At 38.4% G+C, this 26591-nt stretch overlaps 1 protein-coding gene across 4 annotated transcripts in view; it reads left to right on the forward strand.

The window, feature by feature from the left end:
* Window positions 1–222: 222 nt before the first annotated feature.
* Window positions 223–26591, forward strand: part of KIFAP3 (kinesin associated protein 3) — a gene marked incomplete at both ends in the record, with an annotated part of 119016 nt that continues 92647 nt past the window's right edge. For 2 of the 4 annotated variants that reach the window (XM_080699011.1, XM_080699012.1), the window contains 7 exons: window positions 5358–5389; window positions 12944–13075; window positions 15525–15679; window positions 18542–18597; window positions 19068–19209; window positions 24158–24257; window positions 25763–25896. In XM_080699011.1, coding sequence (XP_080555137.1) covers window positions 5358–5389; window positions 12944–13075; window positions 15525–15679; window positions 18542–18597; window positions 19068–19209; window positions 24158–24257; window positions 25763–25896 — 751 coding nt within the window. Of the gene's footprint in view, window positions 303–5357; window positions 5390–12943; window positions 13076–15524; window positions 15680–18541; window positions 18598–19067; window positions 19210–24157; window positions 24258–25762; window positions 25897–26591 lie in introns of those variants that run through there. The other 2 variants (XM_080699010.1, XM_080699013.1) reach the window with 2 other exon arrangements.

Raw genomic sequence — 26591 nt, forward strand, 5'->3', positions numbered from 1 at the left:
GGAGGGGAACGCCCGGGGACTCACTGCTCACTACCCCAGGCCCACCCGCCCTGGCCTGACCCTCAGCACCCACTGATGTCACAGTTGTCTGCTGACGTCACACTGGTCAACAGAGGTTCCTACTATCAAGGGGAGGATGTATCTTAAAGGGCCCTTTTAACTGAAATCTCCTTTGCATTAGGATGTGCTCCGTGAGCTCGGATTAACTTGGAGAGCAGGAAGATGACTGCGTTACTAGCCAGTGCCTATGGGTTCTTTGGACCACAGTGGCCATTTGATGATGTCCCGAAGGCAGTCACAAGGTAAGAAAGAATGTTCTAGAGCCTTTTGGAGCAAACCAGGATTCAAATTTAAATGTAGCATTTAAACTCAGACTATTTTAAAAATGTAATTCTTACATCTCTGTTTTCGATTTGCCATGTGGATAAAACAGAAAAACTAATACTGTTAAAAGTAATCATTTTCAAAATATGCCTTTTCATATATTAAAATTCTTCTATGGGTCCCCATGCCTGCAGAAAATATCTAAATATCATCAGACTCTCCCAAGCAGATTCTCCACGGTCATGACTCTGTGGGGTTTTCCCAATGTATTTTCCTTGGCCCCCTTTCACTCAGACCTAATTCTCTGTCTCACACGCCTCAGCTACTTAGGAACACAGTGGGTCTCCATGCATTCATGTCTTTACGTATACCACTGCCTTTCCCCAGAATATCTCTGCGTGCGCTGTTAAATCCCTACTTATTCTTTAAGAGTCTTCTTCTGAGCCTCTTCCCTCAAACGAGCAGATTCCTCAACATGCGAGGCCACGTCTGCTGAGGACCTGACGACTGGTTTCTGTGCTCCTTGAAGGCAGTAACTATATTTCCTTTGGCACTAGCTGCCGCTTATGAATGACTACTATGCCCAAGCACTGTGGTTGGAAATTCATGGTTTTATAGCTCCTCAATTATTCTTGTTGATGAAACAGAAACAAAATAATGCCCCAAAGGCAGAGTGTATGCAGTAGAAAAATAGAAAAGGCCCTTTCTATGCCTGGAGCTTAGAGCACTAAGAGAAGAGTTTTGCTTAATGGAAGAAACATATAGCTCCAAAGCCTTCCAGAAACCATCCTTTGGATGCGAGTGGATCGTTGGGAATATTGTATTTAAGTGGGCTCTGTCATGGGTGGTTTTACCATCTTTGTGCTCTTCTTTGCTGTTACAAAGCTGCGAGGCAGTATTACCTTTCTCTGCTATCATCTGCACCAGGCACTGCGCCCAGGCCTTGCACAGGCTTGGCAAGCGCTCCCTCACAGAGCCACATCTCCAGCCTTTCTGATCCTTTTATTTTGAGGCAGAGTCTTGCTAAGCTTCCCAGGTGGGGTTCAAACTTACTGTTCCCTTGCTTTGAACCCCCATGTAGCTGGGATTACAGGCATGCAGGGGTAGCACAGTATTTAAACATACAAACTTAAGGATGAAGTTGAAATATCAGCCTCTGGCATTTTTATGTAACTTTAAAGTCTGTAAGTCCCTTTCATTTCTACACTGTGATGAAGGAGAGCCATTTCTCTGGACTACTCTTGCTACGTAACTATAAAATTTTTAGATGCTACATAAAAAACAAATATTTTAAAATCTCTTAAAAGAGAAGAAAAAAAGACCATCTAGCAGTTTTAGAACATAAGGAATGACAGAGTAGTAAGTGCCTTGTTTTTTGTTTATTTATTTATTTATTTATTTGCGGTACTGGGGATGGAACCCAGGGGCATTGTACCTCTGAGCTACACCCCCAGCCCTGTTTTTTTATTATTTTTATTTTTAATTAGGGTCTCACTGAGTTGCAAAGGGTCTCACTGAGTAGCGGAGGCTGTCCTTAAACCTCAATCCTCCTGTCTCAGCCTCCCAAATGCTGGAATTACAAGTGTGCGCCACCATACCTGGCTTGTTTGTTTTATTTTTTAAAATATATTCCATGCTAGGTGCTAGAGAGACCAGGGGCCCAGAAAAATGAAGAGGAGCAGACTTCCCAAAAGACCTTGCAAAACCTTCTCCCTGTAGTCAGAGAACAAGGAGAGGAGCAAACTAACAAGATAAAACATTGAAACAATAACTTCATATTTCATCAAACACCACAGAAAGAGCTCTAATCTCCCTCCCATCTCTGCCAGAAAAAGTCCAGTGGAGAGCCCAGGTTTCTATTACCCTTCCCAGCAGAACTTTCACAGCTGTATGGTGCTAATAAAACCTACCACCATGGTGTTAGAGGAGACCAGGCCAGTAGCCAAAAGAGAGCACACCACTCCCCAGGGCTGTCAGAAGACTGGGAAGCAAGCTCAGCATCCCACAAGGCTAGATGGCACTCTCCTTTCCCACCTGCTAGAGCAGATTTAAATAAGACCCAGCATCTCATAATGTAACATCTCCCATTCAAAAAGTACGCATCATAACAAGAACCAGGAAAATCTCAACTTGAAACAATCAACAGATGTTAACACAAAGATGATACAGATGCTGGAATTATCTGACAAATACTTAAAGCTGCCGTCATGAAAATGCTTCCCTAAGACAAGATGAACATGCTTGAAGCAAATGAGAAACTAGCATCTCAGCAAAGGAAGAGAAGGGAGAAAGAAGCAAAGGGGGATGTTTACACCTGAAAAATACAGCATAAACTCAGTGGCGAGCTCAGGAGCAGAATGAGGAGTCCGATGAAAAATGAGTGAATTTGAAGACAACAACAGAAGTTACGCATTATGAACACACACAGAGAATATAATGGGGAAATATGAACGGGAACTCAAGTGTCTGTGGGTTTGCAGTGAATGGTCTAATACTGATGTCATCAGGAGAGAAGAGAGGGTGAGACCGATGCATGTTAAAGGGAATAGTAGCAAATTACATTCCCCAAATTTAGCAAAAGACATAAACTTACGATTCAAGAAGCCGATGGAATTCCAAACATGATGGGCTCACGGAAATCCACGATACCAGAGTCAAAAATTCAGAAAACCAAATCAAAGAAAAAACAAAACTTGAAAGTGACAAGAAAAGAAATGGCATTTGTGTCGAGGTGAAAATCAATTCAAAGGACAGTTTCTCATCAGAACTTCTGGAAGGCCAAAGCGGAGCGACGCTTTTTATAAGAGCAGAAAGAAAATAAATGCCAACTTGGAGTTCTGTACCTGGTAAGTTAATCCTTCTAGAATGAAGAGGAAATCAGTAAGTATTCAGATGAAGCAAACCTCAGAGAACCTGTCACTAGCAGCCCTGCACACAAAGAATGCCTGCAGGAAGTTCTCCATCCAGAAGAAAATAAAGAAAGAAAGAAACTTGGAACATTAAGAAGAAAAAAAAAACATGTCAAGCAGAAATTTGGGTAAATATGACCCATGTTCCTGCTCTTGAGTTTTTTAAATTGTCCCATGATTAAAGCCAAATGTATCACTGTCCAGTGTGGTTCTAAATGTATATAGAGAAATATTTAAAATAATTACATCAAACATGGGAGAGAGAGTAAAGACTTAAAGAGAGATAATATTTCTATACTTTACTCAGTTTTTTACTTCAGGAGAATGTAGATAGCAGTTGATTTTTGTGGTGACAGAATAATTGTGGATTATGATTGAGGAGGTGGTTACGGGAATTTACACACATGATAAAATGACAAATAACCATCACACCGGTATCAGTTCATTTGTGTACAATTTTTGCAACTTCCTGTGAATTTAAAAAGTTTTAAGACATGATCTGAAGAATGAACTGAGTTATAATTCAAAGAGCATTTTTCTGTCTTCTCTATTGTCTTCTATTGGTCTATATCCTTGTACCAAGCCATACTGGTTTGACTTCAAAGTTATGGTTGATCTTTTAATCATGATGGACTTAAAATTTTTCTTAAAAATTGTGTAACATATTCAAGATCAGCTGGATGTGATGGCACACACTTGTAATCCCAGTACTTGGAAGGGTGAGTGAGACAGGAAGATTGCAGGTTTGTAGACAGCCTCAACTACTTAGTGAGGCTCTGTGTAACTTAGACAAAATAGTTGCAAAAGAAAGAATAAAAATATGGCTGTGGGTGTAGCTCTGGTTACCCCTGGGCTCAATCCCTAGTACAGCAGAAAAAATCAAGGTCCTTTGTCTTTTTATAGAAAATACAGGCTCAGCTTTTCAATTACTAAAAAAAATAAGTCACTGGTATCGCATAGCATACACTGGAGGAAACTGACACGCTAACAGTGCCGACTCACCAATGTACACACACAACACACTTCTCTATTTCTCTAGTCCAACTTTAATTTCTCTTAGTAAAGTTTCACTTTTTTTTTTTTCCTGAACAGTTCTTGAACAATTTCTGGTAGCTTTTCCCCTATTAATTGCCTTCCGGTGATATTATAAGTGCTTTTATAGTTATCAAGTAATCTAGAGGTGAAACCTTGCCACATTTTAAATTGTTTTAAAATGAATCAATGAGGCTTAGATGCAACCGTTTATCGGTATTTGCAAAACAGTAGCTCCCTTTTCTCTATTACTAGCAACATTTTCTGTATAGAAGAGATTCCCCCTGTCAAAAGGAGGCAAATTATAGTCCCAAGTACTGGAACTGCAGGCGCGCGGCATCCCCGCTTTCTTTTAAGGATTTTTGGTGGATTGCAATTGTTCATAATAGTGAGGTTTACCGATTTCCAGCTTGGTGCAGCTAACATCTATTGTGTAGTTGAATCTGACTGTCTCCACAAGTGAGAGCTTCTTAGGGCCATCACTGGAGTGCCCTTCCCACAGTGCTCGACATGAAAAACCTCGCCTTACAGATTATTATTAGCCAAACTCTTGATTTATAACGAGGATTGGTTAATTAAAAGGTAAATGGGTTTCCCTTCTCTCCTCTCAAGCCTAGGAACTGAAATTTCAATTCTGCAGCCTGAAACAGCCCTTTCTATTCCCATCCTCCAGGGGGCAGTGTCTCGAGAGTCGCCCGCACCTAAACCCTCCCATGCTTCTGTGGGTGCGTCAGATCAGTCGCAGGGTCCGGCGCCGCAGACTGCGCCTGCGCACATCAGCGCGTCCCGGCGGGCGCATGCGCCTTGAGCAGGGTCGGCCCGGCGGGCGCATGCGCCTTGAGCAGGGTCGGCCCGGCAGGCGCATGCGTCTTGAGGAGGGCCAGCCGCGGAGGCTCGGGGCGGGTCTGGGCTGCGCAGTGTGTCTTGCCCGGGAGCTGTGGGAGGAGCTGGCGGCCTCACCGTGGTAACCGCAGCGCCGCCGCCCCGCCTTGCAGGCCTTGGGACTGTCATCGCCTAGGGGAGTGCGGGCACTGCGGCCCCGGAATACCCCGCGGCCTCTGCGACCCCAGCCTCCCGCGCTCCGCCGCCGCCATGCAGGGGGACGACGCCAGATACCTCAAAAGGTGACGGCCGCAGATCGCAGGTGCCCCCGGGTCGGCTGGGAGATGCCACCGGCCTGGCCGGCTCGGGAAAGGGGCGGCAGGCAGGGGAGATGTCTTGGAAAGAGGAGAGAAGGGTGATGGGAAAAAGAGCAGGGGTCCCTGCGGGTGCGAGGTCCCGAGCCCCTCCCCTGCTAGGCCCGCACCTCCACCTCGGGATGGTTTCTTGCACCACTATGTTTTGCTCCATGACATCATTCCAGGGGGAGATGAGGCCAGGTTAAGGCCATCTTCCTGGTTATCCTCCCACTCTCGAATTTTCCTTAATAATACACTCTAGGGGGGCTGGGAATGAAGTCTTCCAGCGCCCCAGCTCTCTGTCCTGTTTGCAGGAATTCCCAGCTAAGGGGTTTTAAAATGATGGAAAGAAAGGGGTGGCTTTTACATTATGGGAAGCCCCTTGAGATGTTGCCTTCCAGTCTGTTTCTGCTTCCTTTGACCAATCTACTCCCATACGATATAATTTTGTAGGACTTTCTTAATTATCAAGAAGTTGGCACGAAGCAGGCTATAATTTATTTGTAGTTATCTATTAATCCTTAAAGAAAATTGAAGCTTATTGGGATTCTTTGATTTCTTGTCAAAGATAATATCATCCTTGATGGAAAAAAAAATCAATCACTGGATCAAGAGTTAGCAGTGATTCAAGGGGGGGGGAACCCTTCATTTGTATTCTCCATTTTTAGTTAAATCTCTGTTACTGACTCATTAAATATCTTGCAGGGGCCACATGTATTCTTTTGGACACAATTTCCTCATCTGAAATGGGACACATATTTACCCTCTGAGAGATAGGACAAAATATGAAAATACTTTTAGGATAAAACATGCATATTAGGTAGTGATATTATTACAGATCATAATTTTATTTAGTACATTTTTCCTGGCTAGGCAAGGTTTTGATCATCACAGAAAGATCTTCAAAGATAATCCAAGCATTAGTGGACTCTTAAAAGGAATTCAAACAATTATAAAAAGTAACAAACTATACTACCTTTGCAAGACAAAGGGATATATTAATTTTATTAGATATAAATATATCTGAAACTACCAAGCTTTGCCACTTAAGATTTTTGAAAAGGAATCATAACAAATATATGGTTGGTATTTATGATCTTTGAGATTCTTGGTTAAATTTTTTCTTACATACGAATCTCATGATCATGTGTGGGTAGGGAGGAGAAGAGAGAAAACAGAGGTATGAGGAAGGAAACAGATCAAATAATATTACATGCATACGTGAGCATGTCACCATGAATTTCACTATCATGTATAATTATAATGCTCTAATAAAAACTTAATTTTCTGTGACAAAAGAAAATAAATTCTCTCTCAACTTTAAATAGAAGATTGCTTTGAAGTCCTGCTATTACCGTTTGCTGAATTTCATGTAACATAGTTGTGTCACAAGTAGTTTTTCTTAGGATTTATTGTACTAGTCTGGGCCCTTAAAATACTGATTTGTAATTCTCAACCTTTGTTCACTTTTTAAGCCATATATCTAGTATACAAAAAATGAAACTGAACCAGTTGCTAAAGTTTGAAATAGAATATGGTCAGAATATGGGAAGGTTGGAAAGTACACTTATCATTTTGTCTAATTTTGAAAAACTTTTTAAAAGTTTTGCCTGCCTTCAGATTAAAGGTGTACAATTGACACATTCATACAGGCCTGATAGAAAATGTTTTTGAATGTGGCAGGACTTTCTATTCTAATGTTAGTTCTTCCATAATGATTATATATATATATATATATATATATATATATCCATATATTAACTTTGTATTTGTTTTAACAAGAACTCAATATGTTTGTGATCTAATGAAGTCACTCCAGTTTTAACTTATTTCAGTGGTTTTATTGAAGCTGCTATCACAGTAATTTTTAGTCTCTTTATGTATACACATGCAGTTTTTATATATGTTTCACGCATAGTAGATTGAAGAAGCAGAATTTAGGAGTTCGTCTTGTTCAGCTACCAGTTAGTGTTTTGATTTGATAGCACTGAATAAATGCCAGATATGTAGTGTGTGCCCAGCACTGTTCTGGTCGCTGGTGAAACGGTTCAACACAGTTCATGTGACATATAGACAAGTAACAGGCAGTTACGTACAATGACTTTTCGTTTGCTTCCTCTTAGACTCTTTTAGAGCACCTGCCTTTTCATCTCGCTCTGCTCCCCGCATCCCGACAACCCGTATTTTAGCCTCACAGAGTAACTTCTTTTGGATCCTCACGTGTTTCAGTGTTTGGTTCCTATGCTCCCTTCCCTTTCTTTGGAACTTGCCTTGTTCTTTACCCAGCCGACTCCTCTTTCTGTTTTAGCTTAATGTCACTTTTCCCAGTAAGCTTTCCTGCGTCTCTTCCCACCCTACAGTCCAGGTGCCACATACCTATCAGGGTCTCAGGGTCCATCGTGCCTTGTTTCACCTTGGCACTGCTCCGGTACTGTTTTCTTCTGGTTAGGTACCATACCCCTTATTTCCCGTTGTATCTCCCACACTGAGCTTAGTGCCTGGAGCATCCCTTATGAAGCCAGAATGAGACTACAAAAAATACTGGGCAAATCATCTAGGACTCCTGAGCTGTCTGTAGTGAAGAGTCGGGGCTTTACTGCAAGCACATGAGGGGACCATTGAGAAATTTTGAGTGAGTGACACCCAATCACTCCCGGGATCCCACTGTGTAGAAGTAACTCAGATACAGGTGATGAAACAGATTCGGTGAATGGGGCGTACTTTTTCAACTGCCTTCATGACAGTTCTATTTTAGCAAGTACAAAGTTTAAACAGCATTATCAGAAGTAATATACTTATTTATCATATTTGTAAGTGATATCTGAAATACATATATGGCTTTGCATCACCTTTATTCACAGCATAATCATGAACCTGCATTGTAGCATGTATTTTTATAGCTGAATTTTTTTATATACTGGGGATTGAACTCAGGGGCATTCTACCTCTGAGTTACACCTCCAGCCCTTTTTTATTTTTTGTTTTGAAACAGGGTCTCACTGTGTTGTTGAGAGTCTGAATAAGTTGCTAAGGATGGTCTTGAACCTGTGTTCCTTCTGTCTCAGCCTCCCAAATACAGGGATGCTCCACCATGCCTGGCTCTGAACAATATTTTATTGCATGGGTATAGCACGTTTTATTTATCCATCTGTTGTACATTTGAGTTGTTTCTATCCATTGACTGTTAGGAATAAAGTTGCCCTGAACATTACCATTTTTCAAAATATCTGTTTTCAATGTTTTGGGATATACCTAGGCATGGAATTGCTGGGTAACTCTCTGTTCAACTTCTTGAGGAACCACAACTGTGTTTCCCACGGGCTGCATCTTTTTACGTCTCCATCAGCAATGTGTGGGAATTCCAGTTTTTCCACATTTTAACCAACACCAGTTATATTCTCTTTTGTTATTTTGGCTTATTTTATTTGTCTTATAATTATGGTCATTTGAGCTGGTATCTAGTGGCATCTTCTTTTGATTTTAATTTCCCCATTTACTAATGACATTGAGCTTCCTTTCATGAGCTTCTTAGCCATTTGCTTTTCTTGAGGAAAAAATTCCTTTTCTTTTTATGTATTCTGTATACTCTACCTTTATCAGGTACTTGATTTACAGATATTTTGTTTGACCCCCTGGGTTGTCTTTTCATTATCTTGATTTTTTTTTCTTCAGTACTAGGGACTGAAACCAGGAACATTCTACCTCCAAGCTACATCTCCAGCCCTATTATCATTTATTTTGAAACAGGGTCTCAATTGCAGAAGGCCTCAATAAATAGCTGAGGCTTGCTGTGAACCTACAGTCCTCTTATCTCAGCCTTCCAAGCACCAGAATCACAAGTGTGTGTCACCAAACCCAGCTGTTGGTATTCTTTCTTATCAGAAGATTTTTAATTTTGATGAAGTCCAATTTATTTCTTGTTAATCTTGCCTTTGATATCATTATTTCAGAAACTATTGCAAGTCCAAGTTCATGAAGGCTTATTTCATGTTTTCTTCTATAAATTTTATTTTTATCCATTTTGAGTTAATCATATATAGAGTTAATTGTTATATATAGAAATCCAGCTTTATTCTTTTACATGTGGATATCCAGTTTCCTAGCACCATTAAAAGTGATTGTTCTTTCTCTCCACCAACAGTTGAGTGTCCTTGTTGAAAATTAATTGATTATAGATACAGGGGTTAAAACTGGACTCTCAGTTCTGTTCTCCTGAGCTGAATGCATATCCTTGTGCTAGTACCCGCAGACTTTTCTTTTGTTTCTTGTGATAGTTCTCTTATTTAAAATCTCTTTTGTCTAACATTTGTGTAGCTGCTCCAGCTTTCTCTTGAATACTGTGTGCAGCATGTATTATTTCCATCCTTGTACTTTGAACCTACTCATGTCTTTGGGTCTGAAGCGAGTCTCTTGTAGACAGCATATACATGGGTTATTCCTTAATTCTTAATTATCAACTGTGCCAGTCATTGAATTTTTTTTTTTTTTTTTTGGAGGTACTGGGGATGGAACCCAGGGGTATTTGACCTCTGAGCTACACACCCAGCCCTATATTTTATTCTTTATTTTGAAACAGGGTCTCATTGAATTGCAAAGGTCCTCACTAAGTAGCTGAGGCTGTCCATGAACACAATCCTACTTTCTCAGCCTCTCAAATGTTGGGATGACAAGCCTGTGCCACCACACCTGGCTCAGTCATTGACTTTGAATTGAGAGTTTAATTCATTTAAATTTAAAGTGATTACTGATAAGTCATCTGCCATTTTGCTATTTTTTTATTTTTGAAACAGGATCCATCTCAGAGATGTAGCCTCTGGGTTCATTCCCTAGTAGCACTAAGTAAATAAATACATAAATACAGGGATGGTAGCTCAGAGGTAGAATGCCTCTGGATTCCACTCCCAATATCCCCTTCCCCAAAAAAGATTTTGTCTTATAATGTGTTAATTTCTCTGTCATTCTTAAAGTTATATATCTGGATTTAAAATTCCTGTTTGACAGATTTTTCATTCTGCATATAAATATGCCATCCTACTGCCTTCTGACCTCCATAGTTTTTGGTGAGGTGTTCGCTGTTGATCATACCAAAGCCTGCCTTCTTTGTGCTGAAGGACCACTTAGAGTCTGCACTTATCCTCATGTCTCTCTTCCTCTAACATGATAGTTCCCTCCTTTGTCATCAGCGGTTCAGTACTGGGATGGCTTTCTATCTCATCAGGAAGCAAATGACCTCTGCCTCATCGTTTAGATACTTTCTGTAGAGCGGTATCATGTGATTTTGGCTCTCGTCAGTTCTTTTAGTTCCTGTAGCTTTTTTTTTTTTTTTGGTGGTACTGGGGGTGGGACCCAGAGGCTTTCTTCCTCTGGGCTATACTCCCAGACCTATTTTATATTTTATTTGGAAACAGGGTCTCACTAAGTTGCTAAGCGCCTCACTAAGTAGCTGAGGCTGGCTTTGAACCTGCGCGATCCTCCTGTCTCAGCCTCCCAAGCGCGGGGATGACAAGCGTGCACCACCACGCCCGGCTCCTGTAGCTTCTGACTGCCATCTTGAACCTCCCTTCAGCTCTTTTAGAACCTGGGCAGTCTGGTTTAATATACGCCTCTATCTGTTTCTGACTGCCGTCTTGAACCTGCCTTCAGCTACCTTTTAGAACCTGGCAGTCTGGTTTAATATACGCCTCTGTTTCCTAATTCCTTGGTTTTGGTTTCTAACTGCTTTCACCCTTCGGAGCTTCTGTACGCCATACTGTCACTTCAGTTCTCACCTACCTGGACTTTGCTCCATGTACTACTGTCCCCGTGGTCCCGGTTTATTTGGCTTCAGTTTCCTCCTGTCGACCATGATTTCAAAATATTAAGTAAAAAGTCCCAGAAGTAAACACTCCGTGAATTTTGAGTTGTGCTGCCATGAGTGTGATGGCATTTCAAGCTGCCACGCGGCTGGGAGGACTCATCCCTGTGTCCTGCGTATCCAGTTTCCTGTGTCCCGCCTGCTAGTCACTCAGGAGGGTTATCAGATCAGCTTCCTAGGCGCTGCGCTCCAACCTTTATTTTACTTAATAACGCACAATGTGAGACTCTGGCAATTCGGATATGCCTTGGAGAAAATGCTTCCTTTAAGTGAAAAAGCGAATCTTCTCAGCAGGGGAAGACAAATATATGCTGATATTGCTAATAGCTATGGTGAGAACAAATCTATTCATGAAATTGTGAAAAAAAAGTGCTAGTTTTGCTGTTGCACCTCAAACTGCAAAGTTACCACCAAAGTCCATGCTAAGTGCTTAGTTAAATGGAAAAGGCATTAAATTACATAGGACTCGGTACCCTCGGTGTGTCATGCATTCTCTGGGAGTCAGGGGCACATCCCCTTCAGAGAACAGGGTACTTTCTGTATTTAATTTCTAATCCTGTGTCAAGACTTGATGGTTAATCATAATCCGAATATTGACCTTAGATCCTTCCCCTAGCTTCCATAAAGAATTCTGGCGAACGGATTATTTTTAAAAATTACATTGATAATGTGCATAGTCAAAACAGTATTCCTAAATGAAAGGAAAGCTTCAAGTTTCTTTTTGATGGAATTAAAAGAACTAAAGGCATTGTTGTATTTCTATTCTTTCTTACTAGGCTAAAAGACCACACTAGCCAGGTGTGACTTGCTGTGACTAGGAGTAGGAAATGTTGCTTGTTTCTGTTGTTGCACCTCCAGCCCTTTATGTTCATTCTTTTGAAACATGGTCTCACCAAATTGCTAGTCCTTGCTAAGTTGGTGAGGCTGGCCTTGAACCTGTAATCCTCCTCCATCAACCTTCAGGTACCAGGGTTACAGGAGTGTTCCCTGCAGTTTTGTTTTTTTTAACTAACACATATTAACTTTACAAGTCAGTGTACTAACTTGGCATTTATATACATGAACATATCTAGCCTCGATCCTGTCCACTTTTCTTTTTGCCCTCTCTTGCTCTCTCCTGTCTCCCCTCCTCATCCCCTTTCCTAATATAATTGAGGAGTAACTTTATTTAGATACTAATGCTATAATTTATATAATTATGGTAGATGATACATAATACATACTATATTATAATTTATATAATGTCTTCATGTCACTGTAATCCATTTAATAGATTAATTATTGAGTGGGTTGATTTTTTTAAAATATACATATAAACTACCTTTGGTGTTGAAGACTTGCATTAAATGGGGTCATTTTCTCTAAAGCCATAGTGTATAATTCACTTGCTTTTGGGCATGATTCTTTGGTTAAATATATTTTTCCAAGGTAGGACTATTGATACAGATATTTTCTACTGGCCCAGGAATTACATGTATGATACATAGTTGACAAATAAGAGTTATTTCTTATCTTAGGTCCACAGTAAATTTTGATTCAAAGGTATACATCAATCTAGTCGACATGTTTTAGAACTGGAAACTTAAAAGGAATGGATGTTTTATAAGTTTTTAATCCTGCTACCTTGTTTTTATTCTGTATTATAGGAAAGTTAAAGGAGGGAATATCGATGTACACCCATCAGAAAAAGCACTCATTGTTCAGTATGAAGTGGAAGCCACCATTCTTGGAGAAATGGGGGATCCTATGTTGGGCGAACGAAAGGAATGTCAAAAAATGTATGTTTTCTTCATTTGTGTGTGTGAAAGCAGTGAACCTTGTACAGACTATACAGCCCTTGCATTTCAGTCTTCCTAGAGGACAAGTGCCTAGAACATTCTTCCAGATGTACTTCATCTGAGTGAAAGAGGATGATATTAAATTATAAATACAGAGTATATTTATGCCAGAGAAAATAAGGTTTTCATTAACTACCAACTTGTAAAACCAATCATAAAAGATGTGTTCAGTGGGACTTTTTAGTTTAATCTCAGATACTTAGATTTTAAGGGATCCTGTGTTCTTCTTTTTTCCCTGGAATTGCAGGAAGTAGCATGACTTTCAGAAATTTCCATATGGGACACAGACCTTGAATTCTTCCCTTGAAAACTTAGTCCTCTGAACACGTCCGTATAAGATGAGACTTAGCTGACTCGAGGGTCGGTCCTGGGTCTCCCCGTATCCTTCATGCTTTCCTTGGACCTAAGCCCGCAGCAGCCTTCAAAGAGAAGCTGCCTAGTATCTCGTTGAGATCTCTAATAGATCTTTTCTTTGGATACAAGGCAGTCTAAATTACATTAATAATTATTAAGGGCAAGGGAATCCTCTAGAAAATACGGTGAATTGAAGAGAAATGCGTACGCGCACACAGTGTACTTCCAGCTCACACTTTTCCTGTGCTCTCCCACGTATTTCCCTTCCCGTCTGTGTTTCTGTGATTGCTTTATAGTTCAAGAACACATGAGAGTGCCTTGAGATCTCATTACTGAAATTCAAAGAAAAGCTAACGTCTTCTTTACATTTGGGGTCTCGTGTATCCACACTCCAGGGTTCCCCTATGGCACTGGAGATTGAACCTGGGCACACTCTGCCTTTGAGCTATCCCCCCAGTCCTTTTTATTTTTTGAAACAAGTTCTCACTAAATGACCATGCACTGACCTCAAACCTCCGATCCTCCTGCCTCAGCCCCCAAGTGGTGGGATTGGACTGTGTCCCTGCTTCTGGCTAGTTCTTAGTGTTAAGGTCGCAGTCACAGCCTCATCCAAGTAGAATTCAGGGAGAAGTCAACCAGGGCAGGTATATATTGGAGCTCTGCTTTCTGTTTAATTTTTCTGTAAACCTAAAACTGCTCTATAACGTTGAATAAAAATTTCAAAAATGTATGTTTATAGAGTTTCTATTGTGTCTCTTCTCAGAGTTAGTGAAACAGGATTTTTCATTTCTTTGTTAAAATTAATCATAAAAGATAGAGTTTTTCTCTAAATGGACCCCCCTTTCTATCTCTGTCTTTTGACATGTAGCCAAGACTATTCAAAAATATAATCAGCAATTTATAAAACTTAAAAGGTAGGGACTTTAAAAACCTCAATTATATTAAAGAAAAATTAAGATAAAGGACAGGTTCTTGCTAGGTTATCGCAAACATTAGGTGCCACTCTACAAATTTAAACAAAGGAAATTTATTCAAGGCTCCTCGGTGACTTGGAGACTCCCTGGAGAACAGGCGTTGGGGATGCCATGTGAGAGCTGGGGATCACAGCTAAGGCGCTGGGCTGGACCGCTTTCAGGAGAGAGCGTCCACAGCCAAGTGGTGGTTTTACATGCTAAGTTTATTCTGCTCCCTCTAAGAGCTCAATGTCTCCTTCCTCCAAAACCTTAGCCATCTTCACTAAATTATTGCATATACCAGGTGCTTGCCTGGTTTCCCTTGAGGGTGAGCCTTGCATGGGAGTGTCTGCAGAGCAGTCTGATGGCACCCATTTGGCTCTGTATCCTGAACCTACGTGTGTATCTTCATAGCTCCCCCTCTTGCCATGACTCCATGAAGGAGGCAATAAAGACCAGACCATTTTTTCCTGTTAGGCTCCCAGTGAATCCTCCGGGCTACATTTCAAAGGGAGGTTCTGGCTATTTAGTATTTTTGATGTACTAATCCAAGTATAAAATGTATTTATTTGTTCCACAGAATTCCTCATACAGTTTTAAAAATGCATCTTAGTTTTTTTCTTCTTCTTCCTTTTAAGTAATCACCACCAGAGCAACTGAATCTGAAAAAACATTGTGTCTTGTCCCTGAATGAAAAACAAGACAAGACAAAACAAAAGCCAGCTGTGGGCAAGGCCAAGGGAGTGAATCACTGTGGCAGCACGGCTCTTATATCCAATAATGATTAAAGACCTTCCATATTTTACATCAGAAATGCTGCTTTTAAATGGGGCTCTGATTTGGCTGCCCTGCCTATAGAGTCAGAAAAAGATTTATGTTAATTTTTATCTTATTTGTCCATTTTAGAGAAAATTATTGTCTTGTATTTTCTAAGCCTAATCGTATCCATTGCTTTGTTTTACTAAGATTCTATGGCCAGGAATATATAGACTCTATAATCTACAAATTATTTTCAAGTAGCAATTCTGAACCTACCATATACTTGTACAACATCTGAGTTGGAAGTTTGGATGTACTTGCAGCATTCGTCTCAAGAGTCTCAATGCCAACACAGATATAACTTCTCTGGCACGGAAAGTGGTTGAAGAATGTAAACTTATCCATCCCTCAAAACTCAACGAAGTAGAACAGCTGTTATACTATCTACAGAACCGCCGTGACTCATTGTCAGGAAAAGGTAAGTAAAAGAATTCTTGATTTTTTTTTTTTTAATGCAAAGCCAAAGTTGCTTGACTAGAATTTGTACTTTGGATATTGGGGGTGTTGGGTAAGGTCTTTTCACCAGTGCTATGAACAGCTAAGGGAATGATAGAATAAACAAACATACTAGATTCCTTCATGCCAGGTTTTAGGCTTCCATTGAAACTGTCTTGATTCTCTTTCATCGTTTGTGTGTTCATGTACACTGAAAAAAAGAAAACTCATATTGATTATAGAGTAATAAAAGGGAATTTAGGACAGAGAACCTATTTCTCTACCCCCACTAGACTTACATTTTTAAAATTCTTATTGATATTAAATTTGTAATTTGGATGGATTATTTGAGTATTTAAGTGCTAAAGATTATATATACACACATATATATATATATGTATACATTTACATATTTACATACGTGTATGTGTGTGTGTATGTGTGTGTATAGTGTTCTTTAGGATATATATATATATATAGTATTTAGGATACATAGTGTTCTTTAGAATATCCTAAAGATACAAATTTTATGAATCTTCCTTAGGAAAGAAAAAAAAAACCTTTCATTCCTCCACCTCTCCATTGCGGCCGTTCTCCTGTCCTCAGTTCCCTCTTAGAAGAACCATGCCATTAAGGCATTAGAGCTAAGGCAATGACGAATTACAGAGAACGTTTCAGATGCGCAGCCAACAGAAACACAGATCACCGAATGCTCAGTTCTCCCATTTCACAGTACTGACTAAGCTTACTTATCTTAAAACATTGTTGAGTTTTAACTATGTGCTCTTAAAATAACATTGGTGCCCAAATTTTGACTTTACTAAGTAGAAAAGTAAAGCTTTTGTTTGGAATTTTTACCGATTAGTCTACTTTCTTCACCCACAGCAAACTAAATGCCTGTGCGTAAGTGCACTCAGACGCGTTAGACCAGAATGTAGCACGCTGCGCACTCAGCGTCACCGGTGGGATGAATCCGTTGCCGGATATTTCACTTAGAAGCGAAACCTAGGCATTTTGAACTTGACTGTTTCTAATAGCAAAGCTAGCACGCAGTGTATGTTTCTTCATTAGTAATAAGTACTATCGAGGTAGGGAAATATCATTAAAAATTATTAAGTAAATATTATCTAAAAGAATATTCTTGTGAAGATGTCTATAAATGAGAAATAGCATCTTCAAATAAATTTAAAAGGAGCTAAGTGTATAATGTGGTTTTAAGATCCATGTGTACTTGTAGGTTTTAAAATATAGTTCAAATTGGTCTTTCCTAATGCCAAATTAATTTTGAAGGCATTTATAATAAAATACTTTCAAGCTAGTGAAAATTGTATCACTGAGTTTTCAGCACAAATCAGTATCCTTTACTCCCCTCCTACAAATTAAAGAAATGACAGAATTTTTCTTTTTTCTTTTTTTTTTTTTGGTGGTACTGGGGTTCCTGGAAACCCTTCTACCTCCGGGCTACACTCCCAGACCTATTTTATACATTTTATTTATTTGGAAACAAGGTCTCTTAAGCCCGCATGGCTGGCTTCGAACCTGCGCCATCCTCCTGTCTCCACCTCCCAAGCGCGGGGATTACAAGCGTGCACCACCACGCCCGGCCAGAATTTTTGTTATCATAAGTGGAAACAATAAATTCAAGTCAATATATTTTCTCTTTATGAATTAATAATTGAAGAGACATGAAATATTTTACTGTATTAAATGTAATGTTTTAAATTATTTGATTTTTTTCTTCTTTAAATTGGTATGTAATATTTTTAAGAGACATGAAATGCTATATTAAATGTAATGTTTTAATTATTTAACTTTTTCTTCTTTAAATTGGTATTCAATATTTTAAAGCCAGAAGCTTTGCCCTAAAAGTGACTGAAATAAATCAGTAATACTTATCATGCTAATCATTACCTTAAGTGATTGTTTTTCTTTTCTAATTAAAACCACTACCATAATAAAATATCTATTTAAGGCAAAATATACCAATTGAGTTTATATGACCTTATCTAGAATGCCTACTTTTCTCTGAAAATAAGGGCTCATTGTATTACATATAAATATACTTATTTGATATTTACACAGTTTGCTCTTTTTCTGGTTTATTTTAATGTAACATACATTGCTTTAGGCTTTTGTTAAGTTGCTAAGGGTCTCACTAAGTTGCGGGGGCTGACCTTGTACCTGGGATCATCTTGTCTCCGCCTCCCAAGTCCTGGGATGCAGACGTGTGCCACCATGAGCAGCTTCTGAAGTACTTGTGGTAGGTTTTTTTTGTTTTTGTTTTCAGAAAGTAAAATTATACATTCAGTTGGATAGTTCAGCATAATAAAGGCTTAAAGTTGTTTTCAGCACCATTGGATGCCTGTTCATGTGGGAGTTAACTATTATTTACCCCGGATTTCTTAATCTTTTCTTTTGTCAATATTTTTGTTTTATTTTACTCAGGTGTTTTTTTTTTTTTTTTATTACCCAGTGGCTTTTTTTGCCTTATTGGTTTATCTATTCCCACCTAAATTTGAATTAACAAGGGAAAAAAGAATACTTATCTTGCTTGTTTACAAGTCTAGCTGTATACCCAAAAAGTTAACCAAGGAGGAAGTTAAAATTGCTGCCCAACGTAACGTGGACATTAGTCATAGATCTGATCAGTTCATACATTCCTTGATATCATCACAAAAACAGATGGATAGGTTGTAGGTGAGCATTTTTATAGTTTGAAAAAGACAGATTTCATCATTTAATATTCCTCGTTTAATTAGAATTAAATTCAACTGCTGAAAATAAAATTTACCCCCAAGCCATGAAAACCTAAATCTCCGTATTAAAAAAAAAAATCTTTTTACAGAAAAAAAAGAAAAATCAAGCAAGCCTAAAGATCCACCTCCTTTTGAAGGAATGGAGGTAAGACTATGAGTTCTGGCCTAATAAAGGACTTACTATAAGATATTTTCTTTTACCATCAATAATGCATACAATCACATTAATTAGATGTGGAATTTTAAGGAATGAACTTAAAGGGATCTGAAAAAGTAGAAACTTGCATTATTGGTTGTGCCTCTTAGAAATAATTCTTACACTGTTAAAATAAGTGATAAAATATTTGAATATTTGCAAAGTTTTGAAACATTTAATCTCTTATAATAGATAAAATTAGTTTGTACTCCTAGACAAATTTTTGGGTTTATATACATTCCGTTGTGTCATGATTTATACTTTCGTTTTGGAATCTTAGTATCCAAAGGCTTAAAATACCTATCTACAAAAAGATGGATAATGTGAGTTCTTTGTTCATTGTTATAAGAAGTAGGGTCATTCTCTTGTGAGTCTGCTGAGCGCCACTGTTGAGAACTTCCTGCCCTCCTTTGTTCCAGGTTGATGAAGTGGCCAACATTAACGACATGGATGAGTACATCGAGTTGTTATATGAAGATATTCCTGACAAGGTCAGGGGTTCTGCTTTGATCCTGCAGCTTGCTCGAAATCCTGATAACTTGGAGGAGCTACTACTGAATGGTAATTTGTGTCTGTAAATAGCAAAAATGGGAAAATGTTTATAAAACATTACTACTTGAAGCTTGTATTCATATATTGAGTATTAGGTATATGTACACACACACAGAGCACAATTTCCAAGTCAGTATCTGTGTTCCGAATTCTAAATCTTTTGATGTTAACCTATTGTCTGTTTCTCTCTCTCTTTTACATGGCTTATCTTTTTCTGTCCTTTTACTTTACCATATTTATATCTTCAATCTCGAAGTATTTTCTGTCCTTTTACTTTACCATATTTATATCTTCAATCCCGAAGTATTTCTCTTGTATATAGAATAAGGTTGGGTCATGTTTTTCTTCTATTTTAATCCACTGGATTGTTAACTATTTAAGAGTAATATAATAAATCATAGGTGGAATTCACATCTAGCATTATATATTTGTTTTCTGTATGACCTTAACTCTTTCATTCTTCTCTTCCTCCATTTTTTCCATCTTTTGTGTTGGCTTTTTTCTACTTTACCATTTTAATTCTCTTGTCCTGTAACTGTGTGTACCTGAAATATTTTCTTTCTGATTGCCCTGGGATTACAGTTAACAGTTTTAAATAATTTTGTTCAAATTAATACCAGCTTTATTTAAACAGAGCATAAAAATTTGCTCCAATATACCTGTTTTCCTTCTAATTCCTTTGTACCATTATAGTCATACAAATAACATATATGTGTATGTTTGTATATATAAGTCAAGTTTATGAGTACAGTTAGATAATTGTTGCTATATGTTTTTTATGTCAGAAGAATACAATCTGAAATATATTGTCTTTTATATTTACCTCTATAGTTACTTTTACTGGTATACTATATTTCTTTATGTGGATTTAAGTTGCTGCGTAGTATTACTTGATTTCAACCTGATGGACTCCTTTTAGTATTTCTGGTAGGGAAGGTCAGCTAGTTATTTTGTTAATTTTGTTTACCTGGTAGTAACTTAATATTTCTGAAGGATAGTTTTGCTGGGTGTAGAATTCTTGAATGACAGGAATGCTTTAGCACTTTGAATGTGTTATCCTGCTGCCTTTGTTTCTCCTTGACCTCTAATGTGAAGTCAGCGTCGATCTTATTGAGGCTCCTGTGTACCTGGTAATTTGCTGCTTTCAGCATTCTCTCTGCCTTCATTTTTACCAGCTTGCCTATGATGTGTTGAATTAAGCATTTTTTATCTTTTAATCTATCTTACTTGGACTTTATCGAGCTTCTTGGAGGTGCAGATTAGTATTTTTCAACAAACAAAAAGATTTGGGTAATTTTTTTTTTTCTCGGTGGTACTGGGGTTCCTGGAAACCCTTCTACCTCCGAGCTATACTCCCAGACCTATTTTATATTTTTATTTGGAAACAGGGTCTCTTAAGCCAATGAGGCTGGCTTCGAACCAGTGCCATCCTCCTGTCTTTACCTCCCAAGCGCGGGGATTCCAAGCGTGTACCACCACACCCGGCCTGGCCATCTTTTATTAAATATTCAGTCTGACATTTTCCCTGCCTCTCTGCCTCCTACTATGTACGTTACTGTGCTTGGTGATGCTCCACAGGGCTTTGGAGTTCTGTCTATTATTTTATCCTTTTCTTTCTCCCTCAAACTGAATCATCCAAATTGACCTTTCATTAATTGATTCTTTTTCTTGTTTGTATTTACTGTTGACCTCTAGTGGATTTTTTATTCAGTTTTATTACTTCTCAACTACAGAATTTCTGTTTGGCTTCATTTTGTAATTTATATTTGATTAAACACTACTCTCCTGCCTGTCCATACTTTTTTTTAATGCTTACACATGGTTTCCTTTGTGTTTAGTAACTGACTTAAAATCTGCCTCGTGAGTCCAGCAGCCATGCCTCCTCAAGGACAGTCACTCCTCTTGGCGACTGTGCTTCCTTAGTCTGGGCCACATTGTTCTTTCTTTGCTTCATTGTTGTTGACATGCACCTTGTGACAGCACTGGAAATCAGATTCCCACTACCTCCAAAGCTTGTTTTTGATGTTTACTGAACTTTGTGTATTAATTCTGTAAAATCGTATCTTTCTCTTGTGGGGCCATTGAAGTCCTCTGAGTTAGCTTAGTGGTTAGCTAATGATTGGGAGGTTTCCTTGACTATGTGGCAGCTAAGTTTCTGAGTGCTAAGGGGCTCTCTGTGTGTGTTGGAGACACATCTTTAGTTCTTAAGCAAGTAGTCTATAAGACTTTGCCTTCCTGCTTCTACCTGGCCTCCAGTGCAGCCAGAGATGAGAGATTAGGGCCTCCTCAGGGCTTTTCCTAACATGTGTGCCCCACTACATCTGTGCATGGCCTTCTGGACTCTCAGGAGTGTGTTGAAGTTCTTTAAAGCCCCTGTGAAGATCTAATTTCCCATTTTTTTTTCTTTTTTAAGTTTTTTGGTAAGCCTTTTGTTAATCCTGGTTTTATTTCATTAATTAATTAATTTGTGTGTGTGTGTGTGTGTGTGTGTGTGTGTGTGTGTGTGTGTGTGTGTTTTGCCAGGGATGGAACCCAGGGGCATTCTACCTCAGAGCTGCATTCCTAGCCCTACTTTTTATTCTTTATTTTGAAATAGGGTCTCACTAAGTTGCGGAGGGCCTCACTAAGTAGCTGAGCTGTCTGCGAACCTGTGATCCTCCTGTCTCAGCCTCCCAAGTACTGGAATTACAAGTCTGCACCACCACACCTGGCTTAATTCTGGTTTTAGAAAACAAAACAAACTGGTTAGACTGCCTCAGGCAGTTGTGATGTTACCACCAGGAGTTTTTGACGAGAGTAAGCTCTGAGTCAAGAGGAAGACAGATGGTGAGAAAGGGGCTTTCTGGCCAGTGTCCAGAGAGGTCATCAGTGGCAGTGCTCTGGCATGGGGCTTTTGGGGCCTAAGGCCCTTTTGCCCCTTAACTTTTGTTGAATTGCTGGTTTTCCCAGATACCGTCATAGTTGTGATGCTATTGGTTTTTGAGGGTCTCACAGAGCTGCACAGAAGGGCTGGGGCCAGGGGATGTTGCTTCACCACCCAGCTCATTCTGACCAGGATTCAGCCATTTTTTCTTGAATAAGCACTCTGAATTGTTGAAAGCTTTTATTTAATTCCCGGAGTTTTGAAAAGTTAATTTTGACCCCTTGTCTAGGTTTCCTGTTTGCTTATAGAGAAGTGGACTTTTAGAGGTTCTTTGCCATTCTAGAAGGGTTTGCTCATAGAACTTAATTTTGTAAAAAGTGGGGGCTAAAGATATAAATTTACTTTCCTCCATGTTCAATATCCACTTATTCCACCCCAATTAGTGAATACCTTTACCTTCCTAAATATTTGAAATTCCTTTTTTTTTTTTTTTTTACTATATGCCTGCCTGTTTTATTGAATACATACTTCTTAAAATCTTATTCTTGAAAAGTTCTTAGTTGTGAGGTTCTGTTCCCGTCTTCCCGTGGGTCTGTTTCGGTCCTCTCTCCCTCTCTCTGTCTCTCTCTCTTCTCTCTCTCTCTCTCTCTCTCTCTCTCTCTCTCTCTCTCTCTCTCTCTCTGTCTCTGTCTCTCCCTCTCTCTCCCTTTCTCTGTCTCTGTCTCTGTCTCTGTCTCTCTGTCTCTGTCTCTCTCTCTCTGTCTCTCTCTCTGTCTCTCTCTCTGTCTCTCTCTCTGTCTCTCTCTCTCTGTCTCTCTCCCTCTCCCTCTCCCTGTCTCTGTCTCTGTCTCTCTGATCCCTTGGTATAGTTGATGAGTTCCATTCCAGTATAATGCTATTTGTTGTTGTTCTTTTGTATTTTTATTGTTTTGTTTTAGAATATTAAGAAAAATACTCCATTTGCTTTTCCTTGCCTTTAAAATTCGCTTTGTGGTTTTTACATGTTTTACATATCATGTTGAAATAATTTTATCATATTCTTTGGAAAATTATAATAAAATTTTGATTGTAATTGCATTCAATTTGGAGCTAAAGTTTTCATTTGTATTTATTCTGATGTTTTATAAACTTTATACTTTTGGCTTTTCTTGATAACCTATGTATAATTCCTTAGTGGTCAAAGGCTGTTGTGAATTATGGGATTAAACAAGTTAATTCTTATTTTATAATCTGAATATCCAGAAGGCTGAAGAAATTTTATTATTTAAAATTATTTCTTTTAAATAATAAATAAGTAATATTTATTATTTAAAATAATATATATTGATAATCAGTTCATGAAGTATAATATATCCTGAATATTTATTAAAGATTTTGGTTATGATTTCTATATTTTAATGTACAGATATTTTAATTTAGTAATTTTCAGAATTAATAAGCCAGGGAACAACTCTAATTTAAAACCATATCATTACTGTATGTTAATCAATTCATTAATTGTACCTTCCTCTAGATAAAAATCTAGCAGAGATGCTGATTAGCCTGCCCAGGGCGAAGTGTTGGAAAGATGCTTTGTTTTATTTATGTCTATCAGCATATGGTATTGTAATACTGGATTTGTGTTCCTGTGTATACATTTTATTTCGTTAATTTACTTTAATAGAGCTAGTGTTAGTCTGTCAAGCTGCTTCTTTTTTTTCTAGATTTATTCCAGGTTTTTTCCTTATATATTAGATCAAATGGTTAAAAAAAAAGAAACTTCTCAGTGCTAGGGAGTAAGATTCTGAGTAGAAATGGAAATTGATAAATGAATGGCCTTTTTAATATTTTATTGTCACCCATAATACATGTATATGTTACTTTATCTAAATCATATTTTGTTTACAATATAAACCTGAAGCTCCTCATGACATTTTTAAGTAAAAGGTATATTTTAGTTTTAAAGACAGCTTTCTGTATTGGAAAGACGCATCCTCCTTTCTTGTCCCAGTTCTATCTTAGCTTTGTTACTTATTAATTAATAGACATTTAAAACCAATCGCCCTTTATTCCAGAGGCAAGGCGAGTGATTGCTTGTGCATGTCTCCTTTTCAGAAACCGCTCTTGGTGCATTAGCCAGAGTCCTGCGAGAAGACTGGAAGCAGAGCGTTGAGTTAGCTACGAACATAATCTACATATTTTTTTGCTTTTCTAGGTAAGTGTGAGAGTTTTGAAACGCAGGCTGGTCTGCTTGTGCTGCGGGTATCCGCAGGCAGGTCCCTGCTCTGTGCCTGTCTCTGGGCTGGCCATTGTTCTGCCTCCGAGCGCTGTCCCTTCCCCTGCGCTGCCCCCAGGACTGCGCACGCCAGACCTCGGTAAATGGTGGTCTCTGGAAGCAGACGGTCTTGATTTGAATCCATGCTCTGCTATTTACTCACTGAAGGCTCTTGATTGCTTTATCTGCGCCTCCGTTTCCTCATGTATAAAACTTGGATAGCAGTAGCAAAACTTTCTTTAGTTAGTTTTTAGGACTAAATGATTAGGAATACTTAGAATAAAGTGTGTGACAGAGTAAGTTTACTCAGTAAATGTTAGATATGTACATGTGTGTGCAAATCAAGTATGTACATGTTATATTCCACATTTATTATTTATACAATTTAAAAATTTTAATGTTATTTTAATCAATTTTAACTTATTTATGAGATATAGTGTGACAGTTTAATACATGTATATAATGTGTAATGATCAAATCAGGGTAATTAACACTTCTGTCTCCTTAAAAGTTTATCCTTTTTTTGTTTTTGGAACCTTTGAATTCCTCTCTTCTAGACTTTGTAAAATACAGTGTAAGTTGTCAACGCATAGGTAGCCTGATGTTTTGGAGACCATTAGACTGTGTCCCCCGTGTACCTGTACTTTGGTACCTCTTATCCGGCCTTCCTCCCCCTCTCGTCAGCCCTTCCTCACCCAGCAACCACTGCTCTGCTCTTGGCTGCCATGAAATGAACCTCTCGAGTCTCCCCGTAGTGAGAGAGGTGATACGGTATTGCTCTCTGTGCTGGGCATATTTCACTTACCAAAATATCCTCCTGTTTCATCCACATTGGCACAAATTACAGGATTTTATTTTATGTTAAGGTTGAATGATATTCTTTTTATACACACTTATCCTTAAAAAAAGATGTTTGAGACATTATAAAAAGTTTCTAGCAAATTCCTAGGGAATTGTTTGCCACTTTCTAAAATTATGCTAACATTAGCAAATAAATATAAATAGCTAGATGAATTAATTGTCTAGGAAACATGTAAAACCTGATTAGTAAAACTTTTTTTTACTCATTTGTTCTCTGCTTACACAATAAATAAAATATATGTTTGATTGTTGCATTATTAGTTTGTATTAGGCAGTAGTCTGAAAATTTATTCTGAGAATATCTAAATAGCTAATATTATTTTGCTTAATTATAAACATTTATTTTCTAACATTTATTTCTTCTTTAAAACAGTTATATTGAAAGTAAGGGTACTATATTAAAATATATTTAAAATAGCCTTAAGTTTCAACTCCTCCTAGTATTTTATAGATATATTCATTTATTGAAACATGTATGTCAAATTTATTTTCCACATGGTTTGTGCCAGATTTTGCAAAAAATAAGTTTACTATATTAACAAAATATATTCCCTTAAATGTATATTAAAACCTCTTGTTTAAAGCTTTTCTCAATTTCATGGGCTTATCACTCACTACAAAATTGGAGCTTTGTGCATGAATATTATTGATCATGAATTGAAAAGACACGAGCTTTGGCAAGAAGAACTTTCCAAGAAGAAGAAAGCAGATATCCTTTGTGGTGCCTGTGGCCCTCCGGGGTCTGCTGCTGTAAGCCGGGGTGGACGGGATGGTTCTGTTCCTCTTTTACAATCTCACTAAGTGCACTCCTTGGAAACCATATAGGCTTGAGGTAGGATGAAGATTCAGAATATCACAATAAATAGAGTTTGGCATAAACTTTACATTTCACTCCAACTTTGACCAAGAGGTGGTGTGGAGAAGCCCGTGATGGTGCTGGGGCACTGAACGTAGGTGAGTCTTTAAGTGCCTGTGCCACTGCATCCACTCTGGGCCTGTGGCGCCGGGCTGGCTGCCTGCTTCTACCTATGTACTTCTGTCTGAGTACACTGAATGACTTGGATGGAATGGGAGTACCTTTTGATGGATTTAGCTTAAAGTTGTATTTACTGTTATACTTTGCAGGTAAGTGCACAAATACTATTCTTAAAAGTTACAGACTTGAAAGGCTTACATAAAGTCTATGAAAGGAATTTTAAAAATTATGTTTTGGCCTATGTTACCATATAAGAATATTTATTGCAGTTTCTCTAAAAAATGGTTAAGTAGTTTCTTCTTTAACAATGTTTTGCTTATTGGCTTAGCCCATTCTGTGGTTTGAAATTCTATTTATTATAAGATGTTCTTAGTGAACCAAAGTCCAATTTCAAATAGTTTCTACTCCTTGGTTTAACTCTCATATGCCGAAATAAT

This window comes from Muscardinus avellanarius (genome assembly GCF_963383645.1).
Source record: "Muscardinus avellanarius genome assembly, chromosome: 7".
NCBI classification, from domain to species: domain Eukaryota; kingdom Metazoa; phylum Chordata; class Mammalia; order Rodentia; family Gliridae; genus Muscardinus; species Muscardinus avellanarius.